At 48.9% G+C, this 23,613-nt stretch overlaps 6 protein-coding genes across 6 annotated transcripts; 2 read left to right on the top strand and 4 right to left on the bottom strand.

The window, feature by feature from the left end:
* Positions 1-1,875: 1,875 nt before the first annotated feature.
* On the top strand, positions 1,876-2,397 carry F5891DRAFT_957845 (uncharacterized protein; the record flags this gene model as incomplete). Its single annotated transcript, XM_041375516.1, has 2 exons — positions 1,876-2,097; positions 2,146-2,397. Coding segments are annotated over 2 exons (474 nt in total), but the record flags the coding sequence as incomplete, so codon positions are not given.
* Positions 2,398-4,773: 2,376 nt separating this feature from the next.
* On the bottom strand, positions 4,774-5,362 carry F5891DRAFT_982967 (uncharacterized protein; the record flags this gene model as incomplete). Its single annotated transcript, XM_041377278.1, has 3 exons — positions 4,774-4,962; positions 5,020-5,251; positions 5,319-5,362. The coding sequence occupies 3 exons, from the start codon at positions 5,360-5,362 to the stop codon at positions 4,774-4,776; spliced, it is 465 nt and encodes a 154-aa protein (XP_041222524.1).
* Positions 5,363-8,064: 2,702 nt separating this feature from the next.
* F5891DRAFT_1130051 (uncharacterized protein) lies at positions 8,065-9,431 on the bottom strand (the record flags this gene model as incomplete). The annotated part of the gene is made up of 8 exons (XM_041364475.1): positions 8,065-8,129; positions 8,185-8,186; positions 8,226-8,452; positions 8,534-8,616; positions 8,643-8,870; positions 8,924-9,046; positions 9,089-9,215; positions 9,267-9,431. The coding sequence occupies 8 exons, from the start codon at positions 9,429-9,431 to the stop codon at positions 8,065-8,067; spliced, it is 1,020 nt and encodes a 339-aa protein (XP_041222523.1).
* Positions 9,432-9,997: 566 nt separating this feature from the next.
* Positions 9,998-11,497, top strand: F5891DRAFT_1165455 (uncharacterized protein; the record flags this gene model as incomplete). The annotated part of the gene is made up of 6 exons (XM_041365392.1): positions 9,998-10,088; positions 10,637-10,959; positions 11,056-11,080; positions 11,133-11,229; positions 11,282-11,384; positions 11,435-11,497. The coding sequence occupies 6 exons, from the start codon at positions 9,998-10,000 to the stop codon at positions 11,495-11,497; spliced, it is 702 nt and encodes a 233-aa protein (XP_041222522.1).
* A 5,904-nt stretch (positions 11,498-17,401) lies between these two features.
* Positions 17,402-18,221, bottom strand: F5891DRAFT_982964 (uncharacterized protein; the record flags this gene model as incomplete). Its single annotated transcript, XM_041377277.1, has 5 exons — positions 17,402-17,641; positions 17,694-17,789; positions 17,833-17,955; positions 18,007-18,075; positions 18,156-18,221. The coding sequence occupies 5 exons, from the start codon at positions 18,219-18,221 to the stop codon at positions 17,402-17,404; spliced, it is 594 nt and encodes a 197-aa protein (XP_041222521.1).
* A 5,084-nt stretch (positions 18,222-23,305) lies between these two features.
* Positions 23,306-23,613, bottom strand: F5891DRAFT_957768 (uncharacterized protein; the record flags this gene model as incomplete). The annotated part of the gene is made up of 2 exons (XM_041375511.1): positions 23,306-23,426; positions 23,478-23,613. Coding segments are annotated over 2 exons (257 nt in total), but the record flags the coding sequence as incomplete, so codon positions are not given.

Here is a 23,613-nt window from a genome sequence, read left to right as displayed (position 1 = left end):
GATCTAGTTGATAACAACAAATGATGAGCATTTTTAAACTTGTGGGCGTAGCGCGCGTGCAAACGCATACACTTCGCGCAAACTTCACGTGAATTCTATACTCTTCGCACTCGTTTCCCAATTGCATGGATTAGCAACTTTTGCATTGGCCATCTACTGCGTATTTGCAGACCTGTCCGTGTATTCGTCTAAATTTGTTGTCGAGATCGTGCGAGGGCGCTTTCATGGGCAGTGCATGACAAGTGGCAGGATGGATGTCCTCGGTGAATGCCGAGGGTGTTTTAGTACATACCACCTTCAAGGCTTACTAAGCTTCAACGTTCAACTCTCTCCTGGTCACGAGTCGGCCCACCTCGCACCTACTAGTAGAACAGGCAACACTTCCGGATGTTTCTCGCACAGATTTTCACCGGGAATCGGTTTCCCATAGATGGTCATTGATTCCTCCTGCCGTGGACGCCTTATTCGGTTCAAGAAGTAATACGCTGCAACCTGAGTACCTGAGGCCATGCATAACTCGGGCCCAGTGTAAATCCGACAGTGCCAGAGACGTTCGGAGAGTGCCGCATTGGCACAGTGCACCACCAACTAAGCCGCCCTCGATCTCGACAACAATCTGGATGAGTCACAGTGGTGACACGATACAAACGTAGTCAGCATCGTCACAGTGTGTCGTCGTGCGAGGATGTTTTGCACAGACAAGCAGCAGATTGTAAATGCAAACGTTGCGAAACTCATTGAGTTCGTGACTATGAACCACCGCGAGGCTTCATACTACACGCATCCGAGCTACCTCAAACGGCGGGGGTGAATCGAACCCTCGAATCTGATCACAGCTCTGAACCTCTGTAGATTATATTATCGAAAATTATTTCGATAGCGAAGCATCGTCCGTGCGTTTCTGAAGAATCTTTCTACCTCCCTCCTTGTGTACGTACCTAACCGTCATTTTCCATACTAACATTGGCCTGTATATTGATGGAGAACCGCGCGTTCATTCTCATACTTCGGGAGACCGGGATAGCACAGATGGTTCTGCCTCAACGATTACCCACTATGCCAGGGCCATCAACCATATATACAGGCGTTATTAAGATCATGCTTCATTGTCAAAATTGACGCTAGCAGTGGCTACGGAAGTCGGAGTCACATACTGCCGGTTACAATTTTTTCCCTCATTTCCTTCAGTCGCTGATCTAAAACTTCAGCGCTCTCTCTAGCTAGCATGTGGTAAGCTGGTTCCTCAAAATGAGCCCCGCGGTAGAATTCAAACGTATGTCTCAGGGGCTTGATTCAGTGACACTTTGTGTACCGGCTCAACCGGTCACAAGGCTTTGGCGTCTGATAAGAACATGCTATCTAGATGCAGTGCAGAGCCCCGACTATATATTTCCACCATTTCCCCCCTCCTACTTTTCTATGTTACCCTAGCTCAAACATGGCAAGCGCATCACCACGACCCAGTCCCCCACCTGTCGGTGCCGACCCACAGACTAATGAGTAAGTAGCAAGCTAGACTCAGTTGTCCATGATACTCATGCACACACAGGAATGCGATCGAGGCTGACCTTGTTGCAAATATGTGAATGTCAATCAATCAGTGTGGTATAATTGACGTCTGACTCTATTGTCTCAAAGGTCAAGCACCCTAGAGGAGATCCAGACTGAACTCAAGCCGAACAATGCGAACGAGGAGCGCGGAGGCCCGGCTAAGAATGTGTAAATATTGACCAACCAGCGCGGCCAAGGTGACGCCTAACTATATTGTTTTAAAGGTCAAACACCCTGGAGCAGACCCCGGACAATAGTATCAAGCCAAACGACACGAAGGAGAATCCTGCGGTGTCCATCGAAGGAAGCCTTAATAAGATGTGAATGTCAACGCATCACCACGCTACGCTTGACGTCTCACTATTTTCTCAAAGGTCAGACACGCTGGAGCACGTTCTCGAAGTCCTTAAAGGATCAACGATCGCAAAAGAACGTGGAAAGGATGACAACTCAAAGTTTTGGGCGACATACAAGAGAGTTTCGACTGAGTACGACAACGATTTCCTCGAGCAGGCCGATGACGACATGGGCATTATTCTGACTTTTGTGCGTTTCTTTCTACGTCTCTCGATGCAAGTCTCATTGGAGTATTAGGCTGGTCTATTCTCAGCTGTCAACTCTACCTTCCTCGTCGGGTCGCAGCCTAATCCAGGAGACACTACCAATGCCCTTCTCCTGTATCTCATCAAGGTAACTGTTGACGGCTCAAATTCCGTACCTGACATCAGCACTCTTTCCTCATCTACGGGATTTGTCCCTTCGACGGTCTGGATGCAATCGCTTTCCTACGCTAGCCTCGCATTTAGCGTCTTGGCTGCGTTCGGAGCTGTCTTGGGAAAACAATGGCTAAACTCTTACAAGGTAGTTCGAGAAGGACGAACTATTGAAGAGCGCGGCATAGAGAGGCAGGTGAAGCTAGACGGAGTAGAGTATTTTCGCCTGCAGGTCTTTTTACGGATGTTCCTAGTGCTGCTCCAGATTTCGCTCCTGCTCTTCGGCCTCTCGCTAAGCGCCCGCATATGGGTCCTGCAAACCACAATATCCAGCATCATTATCTGCGTTACAGCTTTCGGTATTCTGTTCTATGTCGGCACTGTCCTCGTATCGGTCTTGCGTCCGGACAGTCCTTTCCAGACGCCAACCTCGGAGCTATTGGTTACCATCTACCGAAAATTCCGTCCCGACAAAACTCCATTCACTTTTAACTTATTCGGCAAATCGTCCGCCATCCGATGGATACTAGAGATATCAACAAACCCGGACATTATCGAGACCGCGGCTGCCATCTTACCTTCCGTGCAATGGCCCCGGAAGCATGATGCTTCAGCAACCTTCGCACGTTTGCATGACCATTTCGTGGCGTGTCAGGACAAGGAACTATATATAAAGTTTGGCAAAGCCATGGCCCATCTTTGCGTCCAGTCGGTGAAAATCAAGGAGCATTTTCTGAAGTTCCATTGGAATGATGAATTTCAGGGAATGCGAAGTCACTTCATTCGCGATGCGTTTATGGCTGGACGGGCTGCCTACGATAAACTCAAGGATTCGGAGAAAGAAGACGATGAAATGAAGCATCGTGCCGATACACGCACTGCTCTCAGAACACTGGTTGTCCATGGAGTGGACGAACAATTTTCACGTCCGGACGATGAACACTTGATTTGGAATGGTGATCTGCGTTGGCGTCACAGCGACGACAGGGAGCCTAGCTGTGAAGAATTTGATTGGCTTGTGGATTACCTGGCGGATGACGCAGAGCACGACATGGACGATGAAACAGAGGGTGATGCAGGCCATGTCAAAGATAGTGAAACAGAAGGCGATGCTTTGCTTGCACTGAGCGCCATGCGTGGACTAGGGAGCTCTACCAAGCAACAGTCCTATATCAGGTCGCTTATCCACTGCATGGGGCCCACCAGACCTCCCCGAGTCCGTCATACCGCGCTTAGAGCTGTTTTTGAAGCTCGAGAAGAATTAGCTTCTCTGACAAGTGCCTCGGCATCGAAAGGTGTCGACGCACAACTCCTGAGCGAGCTTTCCCAGGCTCTTTCAACTGCTGTGCATCCAAATGACCACAAGACAATCCACGACGCAGCACTCGACCACTACCTCCACCTCCTCTATGTCCTCACAAAGAACAACGAGTGGTATCAACGTCTGACCCGTAATGGTCATCTCGACCGGTGCATTCCTCTAGTTGACGCTGTCTCTCATGAGCGTTTTTCGGAAGTCGGATTCTACCTTCTCGTGATCTTCGGGCGCATGAAGTCATCGGGCAAGGAAGTTCCTTTCAGTCCTATCAAGGACAAATGGCGGGTGCTCATCACAAACGCGTGGGACAACGCGCAATATCTCAAAGAAGAAGACGACTACGTCGATGGAATACCAGCCTTCGTGACAGCGACGAGGCTGAATTTGGCAGCCTCGTATAACCGTGTTCCGACGAAGTGGTTCACAGAACTCGCTTCAAAGGTGCATCAAGCGTTGATCAAATGGCAGAAGAAACAAGCGATCCTTGTCGCGGTGGATGATGGTATAGCTCGGGCCAAAGTTGATGCTGCAATATCCGATGTGCAGGGCCTGTACGACGAGCTGAGTCGTATGATCAAGCAACGGGACAAATCGCAAGAATTCCGAGAAAAGAGTTTCGGGATCGAGAAAGACATGCAGGGGTAGCGAAGTACTTTTACGCATTCATTACGCACGTTGTAGTTCATTCCTATGGATAGAATGGCGCCTGGTTCATGAGATGGAAGTCGTTTTATCATAGTGGTTATCACTTTCCTTACCTACCTTGCAGATTTTTTACGATTTTAGTCCTGCGTTGTCTGTCAAGAAGTCGGCGACTGACGTTTGGCGCCATCATCACGTCAAGTACTGACTGTCACTGAGATCCAACCAAGAGCTTCATGGAAAATCGATTTCAGCCACACGTTGAGAAGTCGGCTGCTACTGTGCAGTCAATAAGATATGTTTGAATGCGGAATGGCTCTGGTTGTACAAGCGCACGATATCTCACATTCAGCAACTTATGCGCAAGTCAAGCTTTACAGATGGAGGATGGGAGGTTCACGATTTATTACGGAGGAAAAACTCTCCAAATAATCTAAAGGATGTACTGATCAGTCAATCACCTATCAATAAAATACTGCTTCAAGTCAATAAAGATATCATAATAAGATCGACGATATGACTGAAGTATTCGAGACATTCGAAAACCCGCTAGCAGCAGACACAGGACTTTCCGCCTCCATGTTCCCCAGGGTCTATATGGACTGCTACTGCTTGCTGATGTGGTTGCTGATGTTGTTGTCGCTGCTGTTGCGTGTCAGGGTCCGGTTCGGTAGTATCGAGATATTCATCAGGTACGATGTCCGGGTCTGGGCCAGGAGCACCTGCAGCAGCATTACGCTGTAGATCTACGCATCAGACAACCAGAATACGTTGGTAAGAATCGACCTGACCCACCTCTTTAGCCTTCGCGAACGGAACATCGACAACGGGCGGCGTTGCATGATGGGGTGACCGGGAGAATATGTGTCGTAAATGAGTTTTGACGGTGGTGGTGACAGCGACTGGTGGTGAGGTAGTGGGTGGTGCAGGAGCAGGAACAGGAACAGGAGCAGGAGCTTCCTGAGGCCTCCTCGTCATAGCGAGCCTGAATCTTTTGAGGCGCCCAGGGCGTTCTTGAAGTCTTGGTCTGGAAATCTGAGAATGCTGTGATGAATTATGAGCGAGAGAATACAAGGATGAGCTCTTGCACGCACTTGATGCGTTCTGTAGAAGAAATTGGGATCTGCATCATAGCCATCGTGATCTTGGCCGGGGATCTCTGCCTGCATAATAGTCAGTATCGAAAAGAGGTAAGGAAAGAGGTGCATACGCCAAGAATACGGTCGTTGTCCGCAGCGAGCGTGCTGCATTTCTCCTTGAACTCTGAGTGACATGCGGGTGAGCATGATAGTCGTGGGTGACATGACGGAAGACTTGCCGTTGGACCAATCGAGACAGCTGGCCTTCGCGATGTCGTCGATGGCGTCCATCATGTATTTGTGTGCTTCGAGGGCTTCGTCGGGTTTACCTGCCGAAAGGAATGCCTGGCACCGTTTCTGGTGTGTAGTTAGCAACAAGGACTTGAGATCCCAGCCGAAGAGCTGGACAAAGTACTAGGTTATGGAAAGTATTATGTATGCATCATCTTGACACACCACAGTCAAGTCCTCGTACGTTTGAGGCATGAATTCTGATGAGAAAGCGCCCGAGTTGACAGCGGTGGTGAAGTGATCAGCGGCTTCGTCGGGGCGCGCGTCATCAAAAGCTTTGATTCTGAGCTGAACACGTAGATGCGTCTATTGTGCGAGTTGAAAAGATCAGGATTGATGATCGAGTGTGGCCACATGATACTTACTTCCACAACACGACGCGCGAGAGGATCGACATCAGGACAAGCGGCAGCCAGGTCTTTGATAAGCAGCATTGCTTCCTCGCGTTGATCTGCGCTGAAGAGTGCGATGGCCTGGAATACAAGATGAGGCAGAGAGCATGGGAGAAGAATTGAATGTACCTTGATCAAGAGAAGAAATTGGTTGGTTTCTGAATTATGGTTGGTGAACATGGACGCGACGTCGAATGCTATCCTTGCTTCGCGGACGTGACCTTTTCCGCAGAGGGCGATGCCTTTAGAGATGAAGCCTACCAATGATGGCCGAATGTTGATGGACTACGTTATGGATGGAAGTTAGCCTTTCGTCAGAGGACAATGACATCTCACCTTGATTGCATCTTCAAGTGCGTTGTCCAAGTCATGCTTCCGGGCCATGACGAATGAACGATTGGCATATGAAACACAGTCGTCAACGTTGGTGTCGACATCTTGGGTGAGGAGCTCTTCAGCGATAGACAAGTCCCCAGTTAGACATGCATCGCGGGCTGTTGTGATATCAAGGATCTGTATGAAGGATGCTCGAATTGCGTACTAATGAGAGTCAGAAATGAAAACTCGCCTTTGAATGAGCGTCCTTTGGTATTGCCCATTCTGAAATCTGCCTGTCTTGACCTCCACTGAGGATGTACTTGCCGTCCACAGAGAACGTGACACATGTCACGGGAGATGAATGCTGGAAGACGGCGATGGTTCGTTGATCTGAGAGCCGCCAGAGACGGACATGCGTGTCATAAGATGCAGAAGCGACGAGGGTGCCAGCAGGATGAATGGCAATGGCGTTGATAGTGTCAGTGTGGCCTTTGTAGGCATGACCGACCTGCTGCCAGGTTGATGTGTCCCACTCCTCAATGGAATTACTGCCTCCTGAAAGAAGGCGTGTACCATCCGGCGTCCACGCGAGTGACAGGCTCCAACTTGTCAAAGATGCGACTTGTTCCCTTGTGCCTGGATTATAAATTTGGATATTGGAGAATGTTGCGATGGCAAGAAGTTCACCAGAAGGTGAATATAGAACGCAGAAGACGAAACTGCCACACTCGATTGGATCTCCTTGCATCTGCCACGTTTTGGTACTCCAACACTTGACCGTCTCGTCATTTGAACCAGTGGCCAGCACCATTCCATCCAGAGAAAAATCAACCGAGCGGATCCGACCGGAGTGGGCTTTGATGGGTTGGGTGATGAATATTTGAATTCGCCAGTTTCTCCGTGCCAGGCGATGACTTCTCCACCATAATCACCGCTTGCTATTATTTGACCATTTCGTGACACCGCCAATGCATACACCGAACTGCCATGCCCTTCCAACTTCTTCAACACAACACCTGTCTCCAAGTCCCAAAGACGAAGTGTCTTGTCGTCCGAACCCGTAATCATTCGTCGTTTATCGGGGAACACTGCGACTGCCTTCACGGCGTCCTCATGATCTCCAAAAGTTCGAATGGGTGTGGTGCTTGGAATGAGCTGTGACATTTTACTGGAGGTTGATGGTGTTGAGCACGGCCGAGGGATTGTGGGTGTCTTTCTCTAAGTTACAGAAGTGCGTGTATTGTGCGTTTTTATGTTGCTTCACCACGCTAACCATCCTCGCTTCCATACACGCCCAAGACACGAGGCAGTTCGCCATCATCGTCTGCTCCCACCCAGTCATAGCCGACTCCACTGGCTGCATGCGTCCGACATTTGTCTTCACAGTTTCAAGCCCTACCGAGACATCAAGCGAGTATCACACCTCTCCAGGAAACTTTCAAGCTCAAGTCTTATGTCTCATGACCGCTCACCTTGCGGCTCGCTGTAGACCAGTATAAAGTATCTGCATGTCTTGGTGCGTCTTGATTGTTGATCCCCGTCAGGAAGGGAACGTTTCCAGTACTGTGCACCAAGAAGATTAAGCTTGCTTTCGCATGCAGTGAATTCGAGCTGGAGAACGGCCATCATGCGCATCATAAATAAAAAAATACAAGAACATTGTAACGAATGGTTGTGAAGCGCAAAGTAGTCTCGATTCTGGCATTCCGATCAGCCGCGCCCGGCCACCCCCATCTAACGAGCCGAGTCGCTCTCTCATGTCACGACTGTACTCTGGGGCCAGCTAGTGTGGACATCGTGGAACCACGAGTGCCAATAAAGCCAGCTCCATTCGACTGAATAATAGCATGGATGAACACCGGATGCCGGGTAGCAGCCACAACTTAAGTTAGAATAAAAACATGACATCTAATCGGCTCACCATTTTCCATAGATATCCTCTGTCCGTTCCGCTGCATAATCTACCCACGTCCACCCCAACGCCCCAACATCTGACCACCATTCCGGGTCCATTTCGTCGCTCGTCATGATAACATGCGTGGCCTCAATCCCTTTTTGTGTCCGAAGCTCTTCTTGCACCTCAGACAACCTGCGCGCAATGACAGACAACGGGGCGAAGCACTGATCCACAGAAAACTCCTCGCATTGCTGGCTGAAGTCGCCGTGCCGTATGTGGATCAATATATAATATCAAAAATTAGATCTGTAGAGCCCGAAACTTTCACTCACAGGAGGTGTTGGTTCATTCATGGCGCGTCGGGCATGCGCATCGACAATATTTTCCATGCTTGCAGTCCATCGCATGTGTTGGCCTACGAATCTTCACGCAGGAGAATACAGTCCCATGTATGATGAGCGCTTATGTAGTAAAAGAAATATATGTGATCGTCCGGAGGAAGGGAAACCTGGTGCTGAGGAGAATGACGATTCGTTAATGATAATCCCAGGCTTTTCGAACGAGTTTCTGCAAACCCAAGTGAGGCGAGAGACCAAAAGGATGCATGATTGTGATATACGCTAGGGGGTGTCAGATCGACCCAAGCTGGAGTTCGCATCCACGAAACGTCTGTGATAGCCATAGATTTAATCATCGAAGAGGGGTGCTCGAATTTGTCTCACCGTGCTTGAGCATGTTCATAAGAGGACTTCGTCGTGGTTCAGGAATCTCGATGTGCTGTTGAACGGTTTCCCAGATAGTCCAACAACCAAGATCATCGAGAACCTGACTTTCTGGATCCTCGACTTTGTGCCATTAAAGTAGCAAGTGGATCCCTATGGCTTGACTGAGTCGAGGGACGTCAAATACTTCCCCGAAAACAAATGGAGGTGTGCTTGGGTCGATATGGTTAGAGAGGAACTTTGAGATTATGGGCATACGTTCTGTTATGAGAGCGAGGTATATCAAATTGCCCTGGTTCTTGTGAGTAATCGGGACGACGTCGGAAGTGGTTCGTTGACTTACTCTTGCATCATGCTGCGCTGGCCTCTCGTGCCCATTACGATTGAATCTGGAAGGTACCGAGAAATCAAATGCTCGAGAGTTTTGGTGACTTTGCCAGCAATAGGCTCGATGAGAATGGATAGCTACGATACACACAATGAGATCATATCGACATGACGACGACATACCTCGTGTTCTATATCGTTCTCAACACACTTGTCTTTAATCTGTCTGGTGCATAACCTCATGGGCGTCTTCTCGGACGGTTTGTAATCATTTTTCTCGGTCGTGTTGGAATATCTGTGGAGTCCTCCACGGGAGATAATAGTCACTCACCCAAATCATCTAGAATAGAGTAAGTATCGTAGAATCGATAGAGGAAGGCTTGTGCCATCGAGCGTCCACGCGAGTGATTCTTGACCTGTCAAAGATGTGACGCGTTCCCTTGTGCCTGGATTGTAAATTTGGGTATTAGAGTTTGTTGTGTTCACCAGAACTGTTTGTTCGTCGCTAAAGCGCTGACAATAGGATGTTGGCTATTGTTAGATCGAATTCGGCGCCAAGGGGCGTGCTGCGCAAGAAGCTGATCTTGTCGTACGAGTACTTGGCCAATTGTCCATCCAAGTTCCAAAAGCCCAATCTCAACCGTTGGACCAGAACAGCCACACGGAGGCATTTCATCCCAAATACGGTAAGTACGAAATATTAGGACGTTGCGAGCGGTGGTTAGATGCTCTTGCTTTCGTTCCATCATGAATTCGCCTTATGCAAATGTGCCCCGACCCTCTCCGCGACCAAGCCCATCTAGTAGGAGACCTTCAACAATTGCGGAGCTCTCAGAACGTGCTCTTTCCAACCTTTGGGATCCTTCGAAAGGTCTCAAGCAATGGCTGTTGCTCCCCTTCTTATGCCTATCGAGAGCCCAACAAGGTCAGCGTCCTCGAATCTATACATCTATAGACTTGGCCATATAGAAACCGCGCTACAACTCCAACAAGCTTGAAGCCGTGAGTATCTCCTCGTCTATATTGGGCGTATCTCATTGTCCCTTCAGCCCGTCTTATCCTGCACCAGTAACCACAACATCGCCTGTTCCACCGGATGGACATATTCAATACCCAGAACTCATGTCGCAACACCAGCTCAAGCTAGGCTACGCGCCTTCTCTGCAACCAATTTTCAATTACCTCACTCTCAAGCCCACCAATCTCGTACAATCTTCCCTACTTTTCGTACCGGAATCCTCTCAATTGTCTACCAATCAACTTCCTGATCATCTGTGGTTGCTTTGCCGAGTCAGCCGGTGTCATACCCATACTCTCAGAACACGACGCGGTCGACTTCTGATGTCTACTTTGATTCTGCAACCCCATATTCTACCCTTTCGCGAGCTCGTCAGGCCGTTCCTCCACCCCCACCCGCTCCCGTACGTCATATCGATGGTGACCGGCACCGGACTGCTTCCCAAGAGTCTGCACGGATTACTCGTAAACCCAGCGATCCTGTCCAAATACCCGACCTGAAGACTGTGAGCTTGCCACGAGAATGTCTTCCGCGGTTCCTGTCTATCCCATCGCTGAATATGGCGCGAAATCGTGAAACTTTTCGACTGTTGCTTGGACAAGACAAAGGAAATAAATTTACTGTCACGACGCTCTTGATTCAAAGGCAGCACTCGACAAGCGATACTTGCACTATGGACGAGGAAGAGCTTGTCTTGCAATTCACAGAAGAACGATCTTTGATCACCTTGGGATGAGCATGTTTTCTCTGGTCGTCCTGTGTATCTGCGTCTAACGATCTTCGTTAGATTCACACGCATCCTTCACAATCTTGTGGATCCTTCAATTTAGCACAGAACCTCTTACTTACTGGTTCTTTACGAAGGCTTTATGTCGTCGGTTGATCTACATACACATTCTGGATTTCAGCGTATGCTTCCGGAGTCCTTTGCCGTTGTTTGCGCCCCAAAGTTCACTCCCAAGTGCGTACCACATTGCTCATACCACTCATGTCTTGATTCTTTTCACGTTTAGCTTTGGAATTTTCCGCCTCACCGACCCCCCAGGCTTGCAAACAAATTTGGACTGCAATGTTAAGGAAGCCTTCCACCTGCACCCAGAGGTGCCGATCTACACAGTGCGTAGCTTCTGGAGTGGTTCGTCCACAGCTATTGATCGGTTGTTTAGGACGCAGACAAGGGGCACGTGCAAATGAAAGACATCCCGCTGGAGATCTTGGACTTGCGATGATGCAAGGCTCGATGTTTTCCTGACTTTTATCTATGATTTACAAACGCAGCATCTCTGGCACTTGGCACTTGGCATCTGTACAATCCGCGTTACCCCATACATGCACACACCTTGGTATCAGATACTACAGCACTTGTAAGATGACAGTCGTATCATCCATGTAAGGGACAGGCATGTCTACGTTAAGCATGCATGAGACTGTCGATGTCTTCTGCGCCCAGAGCGTATCTCAACAAGCGCAGCATTGCCTCCTGGATGTCGTCTTTCACGACGTCACCTACTATTCCCACCCACTTCTGGACGAGAGATGCAAGGGATTCGACGTGATCTGGGTCATCCATGTAAAGGTCAACCAACCCGTCGGAACACATCAAGATAAAGTAGTCGCGATCGCAACTTGACTGCTCATGAAGGTCGACATAACGGACGGTGGGCTCAGGTTTCGTGGAATGAAAGACTCAATCGCAGCAGAGACACGAAATCCCAGTTCTACATTCAAAAATATTTTCTCAGCGTAGATGCGAGGCAGTTTGAAGCTGTGGTCGCCAACAGCTTGACGCCGCATCACAGTGAGATCGACTGATCTAATACATTCGATAGACTTACCTCTCGTGACAGCAAGATTGCCGAGCACCCTATCGTCGAAAACGCATTCTGGTTCGCCAGGGTGTTGCTGTTTGATGCGATCGGCCTCAGCAGGGTTGTTGCCATTGTGATTATGGCTCAAGATGGATGCATTCCATTGTGAACTGGCGTCTCGTCTATGTACTTCCGAGCACTGCTCCAAGGTCGATGTCAATGATTTCCGCTTGAACCTTCACCTCGGCTTACCCACTAAGCCATCACCGAGATTGAGCACCCAAAGATGTTTCTTTGTAGGGTCCACGAGCATCAATAAGATTGTAGATCCCCTCAAGAAAACTGGGGCTTTCTGATAATTGAGTCCTCCGGAAGACTGGTCGTTGACCCGCGCTTTGACATCGTAGCGATTTCGTCGACGTCTTCAGGGAATATTTCGAGGAAGTCCCGTTTTATTGCTTCATCCACGTCAAAAATAGCTCTGGTGAGAACATCTGAAACGCCCTCCAAGTTGGTCACTGTGGGTAGAATGAGTCGATCAGCACATCCTCATGTCTCTGTACATGCGGTGTTGCAGCCACTTCATCACATACACTTCGAGGCTGACGGTGAATACCGAAGCACCTATGACACATCAGTATGATGTCTAAGGACATCTTTGATTAAATTAGTTTTGCCACGAATCAGCAGCAACAGCCATAAATTCAGGATCGGTGCGAAATATACATAGGAAGGGAATCATAGAATTAAATGGTACACTCGGTATTGCAGCAATAAAATCCTCATTACGTGGAGCTGGAGGAATTGATGTTAGCAACTGCGAGGACAAATGGTAAAGATTAAAAACTCACGCGTTTCGGCAACTCGACCAGCGCGTCCCATGTGCCATGCAGCTCAAATCAAGCTCAACGCCTCCTCTCGGGATCACTAATGACGTCCAAGGAGTATAAAACGCGTGTCGGGAAGCGGGAGGTACCCAGAAAAGGAGCTCATGATTGGGTCCCATGATCCATCCATCAGGCTGCAGAAAGAAAGGGGTTGAATTAGAATGGTGATCAGAGGGGGGCTCGAGCAAGTCAGCGGGGTTGGGGAGGGCGTGTGTCAGGCAGGGCGAGAAGGAAATGGGGGAATGGTTGCAAGTGTTGCTTGGCGTGATAGGACTCGCTTGAGTGGGAGATGCGGTACTTCGATGCAGTAGAGATGCAGAGGGATTCGTCTCAGTGGACTCGGGGAATGGCAGCACTTTCATAAGCCGCATGGTTTTATCCTCCGAACCAGACGCGATGCTAGTACCATCTGGTGAGAACGAGACTGACAAAACGTAGCCGGTGTGCCCCTTTAGGGACTCACCCAATGGCTGTCCCATCGCTGCATTCCACAGCCGCACGGTCTTATCATGCGAACCAGACGCGATACGAGTACCATCCGGCGAGAAGAGGACTGAGAAAATAATGTCAGTGTGCCCCTTCAAGGGCTCACCCAGTGGCTGTCCCGTCGCTGCATTCCACAGCCGCACGGTCTTATCCTGCGAACCAGATGCGATGCGAGTACCGTCCGGCGAGAACGAGACTGAGTAAACCCAGCCAGCGTGCCCCTCTAAGGGCTCACCCAATGGCTGTCCTGTCGCTGCATTCCACAGCCGCACGGTGTTATCCATTGAACCAGATGCGATGCGAGTACCATCCGGTGAGAACGAGACTGAGAAAACCCAGGCAGTATGCCCCTTCAAGGGCTCACCCAATGGCTGTCCCGTCGCTGCATTCCACAGCCGCACGGTCTTATCCTCCGAACCAGACGCGATGCGAGTACCATCTGGTGAGAACGAGACTGACCAAACCATACCAGTGTGCCCCTTCAAGGGCTCACCCAATGGCTGTCCCATCGCTGCATTCCACAGACGCACGGTGTTATCCATTGAACCAGACACGATGTGAGTACCATCCGGTGAGAACGAGACTGACCGAACCGCACCAGTGTGTCCCTTCAAGGGCTCACCCAATGGCTGTCCTGTCGCTGCATTCCACAGCCGCACAGTATTATCGTATGAACCAGACGCGATGCCAGTACCATCCGGTGAGAACGAGATTGAGTAAACCGGGCCAGTGTGCCCCTTCAAGGGCTCACCCAATGGCTGTCCTGTCGCTGCATTCCACAGCCGCATGGTGTAATCCTGCGAACCAGACATGATGCGAGTACCATCCGGTGAGAACGAGACTGACAAAACTGTGTCAGTGTGCCCCTCCAAGGGCTCACCCAATGGCTGTCCCGTCGCTGCATTCCACAGCCGCACGGTGTTATCCATTGAACCAGACGCGATGCGAGTACCATCCGGTGAGAACGAGACTGAGAAAACGCTGTCAGTGTGCCCCTTCCAGGGCCCACCCAATGGCTGTCCCGTCGCTGCATTCCACAGCCGCACGGTGTTATCGTCTGAACCAGACGCGACGTGAGTACCATTCGGTGAGAATGAGACTGACCGAACCACGCCAGTGTGCCCCTTCAAGGGCTCACCCAATGGCTGACCCGTCGCTGCATTCCACAGCCGCACGGTGTTATCATATGAACCAGATGCGAGGCGAGTACCATCCGGTGAGAACGACACTGACCGAAGCACGCCAGTGTGCCCCTCCAAGGGCTCACCCACTAGCTGTCCTGTCGCTGCATTCCACAGCCGCACGGTATTATCCTCCGAACCAGACGCGATGCGAGTACCATCCGGTGAGAACGAGACTGACCGAACCGCGCCAGTGTGTCCCTTCAAGGGCTCACCCAATGGCTGTCCTGTTGCTGCATTCCACAGCCGCACGGTCTTATCCTCCGAACCAGACGCGATGCGAGTACCATCTGGTGAGAACGAGACTGACCAAACGTAGCCGGTGTGCCCCCTGATTATGGCCTGAATAACCGTCCAGTTCAAATCGCGGCCGGATGCCAGACGAAGGGTATTCTGAAACTTAGCCGTAAATTTGGTAGCCATCGTAGAATTGACGGGCGAGAACGGGAGTGCTGATAAATACAGATGGGGTGTGCTGTGCAAAATCACCCCGCCAAACACTTGCATGAATCTTTGTATATCCATCGTGGCGGACCGCAGATCTTCATATCCAGAACGATGCTGTATATATGTATGAGCTGTTCGTCCAACCCTGCCTCGTAGGCATGTGCTCACCTTCAGCCACTTGGCAACGAGTGGAAGCACAACAATTGCACCGCTGATTGCATCGAGAAGTCCGAGTGCTTCGATCCAGAACATCATTCGCTCGTCGCCGAAGAGTGATCTTATTTCCTTTGCGAGCTCGTCGTCAAAGTCCATTGTCTGAACATGAGTAGCCCAATATCGACAGGAATAGGACAAATGTGGGGAAATGGATGTTTTGATTCGTTCAGGCAGCTCCATGTCTTGGGAATTAGGCAGGTAAGATGACTTCAAACCGCAGATGTTGAAGCCAAGGCCATGTTCCATCACTCGTAGCGACGCAAATGCAAGGTCGCGCTGTACCTTGGACACGTCGACGAAAAAGGCTCCGCTGGATGACTTGTCTGTCAGGAAATCGTGGAAAGATGCGTGAAGTGGTCGGATGGGGGTACATAAATTGGTGGTGCCGCTGAGGAGGGATCCCATATGCTTAATAATGTCCATGTTGTCATGCTTGCTCCGGTCTGGAAAGTATTTCCGCATGATATGAAGGGAATTGAAGGGGAGTGGTTCAGCTGTGCCGAGTATTTGTCCCATCACGGAGCGAAACCCTCCTAATGCTTTCTCGTACTGCTCGTCATCATCATATCTATCCCTGTTCATAATTTCTTTCAAAATGACCAGATACATATTATACAGCAGGTTTTTCTGCTTTCCGGCACTGCGTTTCATGAGGGCATCGAAGCGATCCATTCGGCGTACACCCGGAGGGGGATTTTTGATGTATTCGCAGGCGAGACGTGCCCACTCGAAAAGTCCATCGGCTTTCGCAGCGAGATCTGCGAATTCTGTGTCCTGAAATCCTGATCGCTCTTTCAACTCCTCAGATACGAATGCCTGGATGTCGGACTTCGCGACTTCCGGTGGAATACTGTCCATGGACAACCGTAGAATATGTCCAGCGCCTTCAAATCCCTCTTCGATATCAGGAAGCGGGCGAGAGGTGACGAGAATCCGAAAGTTCGAAGGGAGTTCGGTGATTTGGGGAACCTTTTTGTTCTGAAGTTTACCGGCAAGTATGCGGATAAGGTCCTGCCGCGTCTTTATTCCGCCGCTCTCGTCCAGCGCATCGATCACGATCAAGACAGGCCCCACGCTTGACGCAGGGAACTTCTTCAGCGGTTCCATGAGAAGCTCGCGCCACTGCTGGATAATGTCCCTCGTATTCTTGAGCGAGGTGTCATTCCCGACTGCAGCTGCTAACGCTCGTTTCATCCCTGGATCACGATCAGCAAGATCGAGCGCGATGGTGGAGAAAATCTTTTCATGGAGACGATCTCCTTCTCTGTGCCGATCAAAACAAAAACATGAACCAAGGCCTCCCGTTTCCTTGAACCAGTTGGCGATCGTGTGCGCGATGGCTGATTTGCCCTTGCCTGCAGGGCCGGATAACCACATCACGCGTGGGACGGAATCATTGTTGTTGTTGATCCACTTGGTGATTTGGGAGAGAATGTCCGTGCGAGTTCCTGACAGACATTGCTTCGTAGTGACTACTCCTGCGCCCCCTGCGTAAACCATGCCGCTGAGATCAAGTGTCTCACCTTTAAGGGTATCAGTCAGTGCAAAGACAAAAGCATGTCAGACTCCTTACCCGCACGTTGGACGAAGATGGCCACGTCCCGATCGACTTCGTCCCGGAATTGCTGCATAAGGTCATCCAAAATATCGCTGTACTGTTTGATGGTATCGTCAGTTTCTGACAGGACATTCTTCCCGATTCTCTTCCCTACGATAATAGTATGAGATTCATGAACGAAGTACAATAGCATGGTGACGCACAAAAGTTCTTTGTTTCCGAGTAGTCCCTGATAAAACGGGCACACTCCTGAGTCTGCTGAACGATCTTTCTAACGATACCGCGCATTGATTCGATCTTGCCAAGATTGTCGTCTCGAGTCATGAAGCGATAAACTTCGGCCAATTTCTGGAGAAGACTATATATCGATTGGTCGCGTTCTGCTTGATCGATTATAATCTAAAGAGAGTTATGACTTGTGAGCAGGATACTTCACTCCGGGAGGAACCAAACAAACTTTGGATGCAGCAGACAGCACGCCCAGCGCCATCTTTGCGTAAGGATGTACCTATCCAACTTGATTAGTTCATTTCCAATAGACAAGAATAGCTCATACATCCGCGATCTTGTCAAGGACGCCATCAATGATCTTTAGGGGTTGGAGATACTTCGTCTCAAAATTATCCGCGGCATCGAGACCTGCTGGGGCATTGTCGGCAGCGGATGCCACAGAAGTCGCATGTTTCCCGAGTAATCCCATGCTGTGTGCACGATCAAGGGCACCCTGAAGTTCGGCGTCAGCTAAGTGAGTATCAGGAACTTCCTCCTCGCCAGAAGGAGCAGCCTGAACCTGCGGGAGCGCCCAAATTAGAGAAGAAAGTCAAAGTATTTGACGACAATACCTGTGAATCAGGCTCTCCACGCGGCCCTTGGTTCACGCAGTCGCTGGGAATCTGAGATGTGGCGAGATGCTTGTCGTTGGAAGAATAGATGCACCTCTAAGAAAACCGAAGGAGTAGGATAGCAAGTTTGAGCACTTACCTCGTTTTTCTGACTTGATGAAGCCCCTTCGATTTCGACGGTCTGGACCACAGTGGTTGAAGCATCTGGAAGGTCTACGTTCTGGTTCGCAGGAATGCGGTTGCGGAAAATTTTGAAGAATTTCTGCACAATGTCAGCCATATTCAGAATAAGGAAACCTAGCAGAGTACTCACAAAAAGTTTCTTGGTGACGCCTTTTGCAAATTTCCGAATCGTCCGCTTGACTCGACTACGGGGTCGGCTCTGAACGAAGAAAGCGTCACAAGCAGCGATGAATTCCATGAGCGCTCATCCACATTGAGTGAGCCCTCGAGACTACATACCGAGTTTTCACAAACGGGTGCCTCGCTGGTTTCTGGAGGAGGATCTGGTCTATGGTCTTCATTCATCACGAGTAGTAGTCGATTACTAACTGTAAGCGAAGTGAGGGTGTAAGAAGTAGGTGGGAGAAAAGAGAGAACGTCTGGGATGAACTAAATACCCTTGACCAAAGCATGGCCAACACGTTGTCTGGATTCTTGAAGCGCTAATCATGACCAACATGTTGACTGGATTCTTGGAGCGCTAATCATGAGTTAGTCACGCTATCGGGCATAGGCCCATTGCCGAAGGAAGCATAAGGTGCAAGGCAGACCATCATGTTGATCCAAATGAATCGCATGAAAATAGTACAATTTCACGAGCACAGTACATGTACATGGAGGCAAGCCAGGTCCATTGACAGACCTGATTAGGCTATCCTAGATTGGAACGATCCGATCAACAGGCTGTTCGAAGACCAGAAGCTTCGAAGCGTGAGGAAAAGCGAAGAATAGATCTGAGGCTATGCGATCAGTTGAGACACAGCTGGTCCGATGTATGCGTCAGGAGGAAGGTTGCGTAAAGTGGTGAACGTAAGTACCAACTTGAAGAGGCACGCACGAGCCAAACTGTACAACAGGGTCTCGTCCGAATCTTGGAGAACGATACTGCCATCGAATGTTGGAACTTGGAGCTTTCGAGATGTGGGTATGTCAGGAATGCCCAACAATTCTAGAATTAGGGGGAAGACTGGTGCCAAGATCCCAAACCGAGTGAGTTCGTTTCTGTCACTGACACTAAGGCCGATATGATCAGCAGCGGTATGACTGTTGAGGCGCATACATACTCAATGTGATTCTCTAAAAGTACAACTCACTTTCAATTTCCGGGTGAATACCCTAGGAAGAATGTATTAACAATCATTACTACTTTTACTTGTCGTCCTCCTCAACCTCTACTTCGTTTTGCTTGCGTTTTTGGTACTCCAAGCGATACGAATTTGGGAGTAAACCGAGTTGCCGGCCCGACAAGAAGACGCCGCGGCGTTCAACTGCTGAGCGCTGAGCGCTGAGTGAGATAAGAAGTACTGATTGGATTGAGAACCATCACGGCGTGGATAGAAACGGCAGTTGTTTGCAGGCCTCAAAACACTAGACTCCCACGCTGTCCGTTTCGGAACAAGTCCGCGTCAAATATGTATGCGCAACGTTTGGTCAATTGAACGTTCCCGACTTCCGGTGTCTACTACCGCTATCCCTGTACCTCGTCCATGTCATCCACACGCCTACTGGCAGCTGCACCATAGCTGTCACTCAAATTGCACTCTACTGAGCTATTGCCACTACACCGTATTTCGATGAGTCACATCATTGTTTACTCTGCTCTACAACTGACTCCTTCGATACTTACTATCAGTTACTTTTTACTTCAATCCTCTCCCGACGCTATCAACTCCTTTCTTTTCCCCACAACACTCGTGCTATTGGTGCACCCGGTAGCAAATCGTTGACCGTGAACAGGCCAACAAGCGTTATAGCAATGAGGAACCGAGCGTGCAGCACCGTGGATCGAGGCAGAAGGAGCCTAGGAGAAGAATAACCTTTATGTCCTGACAAAGAACGATGAGTGGTATCAACGTCTGATCCATAATGGTCATCTCGACAGGTGCATTCCTCTAGTTGACGGTGTCTCCCATGAGCGTTATTCGGAAGTCGGATTGTACGTTCTTGTGATATTCGGGCGCATGAAATCCTCGGGCAAGGGTATTCCTTTCAGCCCTATCAAGGACAAATAGCGGATGCCCATCACACACGCATGGGACAACGCGCAATATCTCAAAGAAAAAGACGACTACGTCGATGGAATACCAGCCTTTGTGACAGCGACGAGGCTGAATTTGACAGCCTCGTATATCCGTGTTCCGACGACACAACTCGCTTCGAAGGTGCATCAAGCGTCGATCAAATGGCAGAAGAAACAAGCGATCCTTGTCACGGTGGATGATGACAGAAAGTTGACGCTGTAGTATCTGATGTGCAGGGCCTGTACGACGAGCTGAGTCGCATGATCAAGCAACGGGACACATCGCAAGAATTCCGAGAAAAGAGCTTAGGGATCGAGAAAGACATGCATGGGCAGCGATCTACTTTGACGCATTCGTTACGCACGTGGCAGCTCATTCTTCACATAGATTGGCGCCTGGTGTATGAATTTAATCATGGAATGGCTATGGCACTTTTCTTTCTTACCTTGTATTTGTTACAATTTCAGTTCTGCGTTGTCTGTCAAGAAGTTGGCGACTGACGTTTGGTGCCGTAATCACCTCAACTGTTAACTGTCACTGAGATCCAACCAAAACCTTCTTCATGGAGAATCGACTTGAACTACACGATGAGCAGAAGTCAGACTTCCGTTCAGGCATTAGAAATACAGGCTGAATATGAGTACGCATACAAACTCGATCTGTACAAGTGTCAGAAAAATAAACAAGCAAAATCCATCACACTCGTATAACAGAGGGAGACATCGGAATACTGTGTATATTCTGCGTCTTCGCCCTCGTAAGCCTGCAATTCGAGGGATCGTATGAGCGGTCGCATCGCAGCATATGACGGTCTGCTTACTTGTCAAGACGGGTGTCTCTCGTTCAACCGACTCGTCTCCTGGCGAGTACTTTCTCTGCAGGCGAATGACGACGATGTGCATGGGAATCCAAGAGACAATTAGTTTAACCACACCTAGCACGACGAATATCGCATCTCAGGCTTGCATCATGCTGCGCTGGCCTCTCGTGTCCATTACGATCGAGTCTAGGAGGTACCGAGAAATCAAATGCTCGAGAGTCCTAGTGACTTTGCCAGAAATAAGCTCGATGCCAATGGATAGCTACAATACATGAGGACCACATACCTTGTGATCTCATCAGTGAACTGGTGAGGAAAGTACAAGGCCATATATCACAATACATAGTACATAATCACAACATCAGTGAATCGGTGAACAGATGACAAAGCTATTTAAAGCAATATATTTTGGAGCATCACAACATTCTACGTAAATTTGCTGACCGCTCTCACATGTAAATGTTTGGCAATGTCGAGAAAAGACCGATTTAAAGGCACACCAGCGAAGTAGCATTATTTGCTGAGTAGGCGTTTCCACTAAGATGGATCTAAGAAAAAACGAATCGGTGCATGTTCATGAAGTTGAATACAGACCGAGGTTACAAGGGAACAAGAAGGAGATTGTGATGTATGAAGGTGAAAGATATGCTGGTGATGTCCATAGTAATGCAGATACATAGCGTTCGGTCCCCAAGTATTATTTTGTCACTAGCTAAGAGTGACCATGACCTGCATGTGACTTGTCCGAGGGTTCAAAGTGTAAGCTTATGTTGCAACAGGATAGTGGCAGTAGAGTCGTGCGTATTGCATTTCTATTTGCCAGCCGTCACTCGCAACAATACATTACATGAGGAGCAAATTGTATTACAAAATATATCACAGTAAATTTTATCTCTTGATGGACACCGAGATGCACATCAGTAAATTGGTGAACAGATAAGAATGGTATCAAATGTCAGCATGCAGCTGAAGACTCACAACTTGGTGCCGGACTCAAAACACTTCAAGAGAAATCTTCTTCTGGCGAAGCCTTCGGGAACTAACGTCACGGCACGTAATCGTCAAATGACCTTTATGGAGTAAGTCGGTGCATTCTGGTCAGCATTGGCAAATGTGAATAATATTCCGAAGGCTGATCAACTGACATCGTATATTCAACCAATTGGGGGGACTCCAATCATTCATGAACTTGATCCTGACTAACATCATGGCACGTAATCGTCATGACCTTTATGGAGCAAGTCGGTGCATTCTGGTCAGCATTGGCAAATGTGAATAATATTCCGAAGTTGATCAACTGACATTGTATATTCAACCAATTGGGGGGACTCCGATCATCCATGAACTGGATCCTGACAACAGGATCCTTAGTGTTTGAGGAGACGAAAAGGTATGTTTAGTGATACGAACGACAAAACAACTTATATCCCATTTAAATGTTGACCAATTTAACTGCAGTGGGCTATGGGCCGGCACAGTATCTCACTTACCATTCAACAAGCAATAATGCGAAGCCCACCAAAGCATAGCCGAATTCCCTAGATTCAGCTTATCAAACACTAGCGGGTGAATCCACCAACTGCAAGCTAAATTGTGCTATGAGTATGGAAACCAGAAATGATGCTAACGGCACGAAAGTCGGATAACGCAGAAACTTGCTATGAATATCAGAAAATTCAGAGGTTGTCGCGGCCTTGCTGTATCTCTTGGATCCATCTGGTCAAGCTTCATCAGTGCTATTAGTGCGAACACTAAATAAGGCAGGGCCTACCATGGCGTAACTGTATTTCCTGAGTTTAGCCGGACAGGCACAAGCGGGCGAATCCACCAACTGCAGGCTGAATTGTGCTATGAGCGTGAAAACTAAAAAATGATGCCAATGGCACGAAGTCCAGATAGCACGGAACCCACCATAGCGTGACTGTATTTCCTGAATTCAGCCTGACAGACACAAGCGGGTGAATCCACCAACTGCAAGCTGAATTGTGCTATGAGCGTGAAAACTAAAAAATGATGCCAATGGCACGAAGTTCAGATAATGCGGAACCCACCATAGCGTGACTGTATTTCCTGAATTCAGCCTGACAGACACAAGCGGGTGAATCCACCAACTGCAGGCTGAATTGTGTCATGAGCGTGAAGACTAGAAAATGTCGCTAAGGGCATGAACATCAGATAACGCAGAACCCACCATGAATATCGGAAAATACAGAGGTTGCTATGGCCTTGCTGTATCTCTTGGATTCATCCTGTCAAGCTTCATCAGTCCTATGGGCACGAACACTAGAAAATGCAAGGTCCCTGATGGATATTAGAAGATGTGTTAAAGTAAACATTATTTATCGGTGGATCGAGTCTATATCGCTGACGAACTTGTCCACTAATCCGATCATTACATTCCAATGCAACGTTCAAGGATATAAATTCAAACTGTGCTAGGGACAATGATTGCAGATGTGCAGGAACAAGTCTATTTCACTTGATTAATACTACTATTTAACAAAGAGTCGTGTCGCAATTAAAGGAAAGTGGACACGAGCTCAAGCAACCTAGTCGGAGTCAAATACAGCATCCTCCTTCTCCTGCCTCTGAGTAGCAAGAGCACTGACAGACATTCGCGAAACAACATCTGGCGTCAAATCCTGTCGGTGATTCTTCCCGAAAACCTTTCTGCACAGGGCCCGAGTTAGCAGCAGTCCAACCGAGCTAGTCATTACCCACCTGGTCCACCACTCAAGAAGTTCGTTCACCCTTCCTCGTGCAGCCGGACCTGGGGCATTCTCAAAAAAGTCTACAATATTGCTCCAGTATATCTGATAATCAAAATCCCCATCCACGGTGCGCCAGGAGGTAATGT

The sequence above is a fragment of the Suillus fuscotomentosus genome (assembly GCF_016647785.1).
Source record: "Suillus fuscotomentosus strain FC203 chromosome Unknown F5891scaffold_50, whole genome shotgun sequence".
Taxonomy (NCBI): domain Eukaryota; kingdom Fungi; phylum Basidiomycota; class Agaricomycetes; order Boletales; family Suillaceae; genus Suillus; species Suillus fuscotomentosus.
Note: the sequence above shows the minus strand (reverse complement) of the source record. Positions and strands in the feature narration are given on the sequence as shown.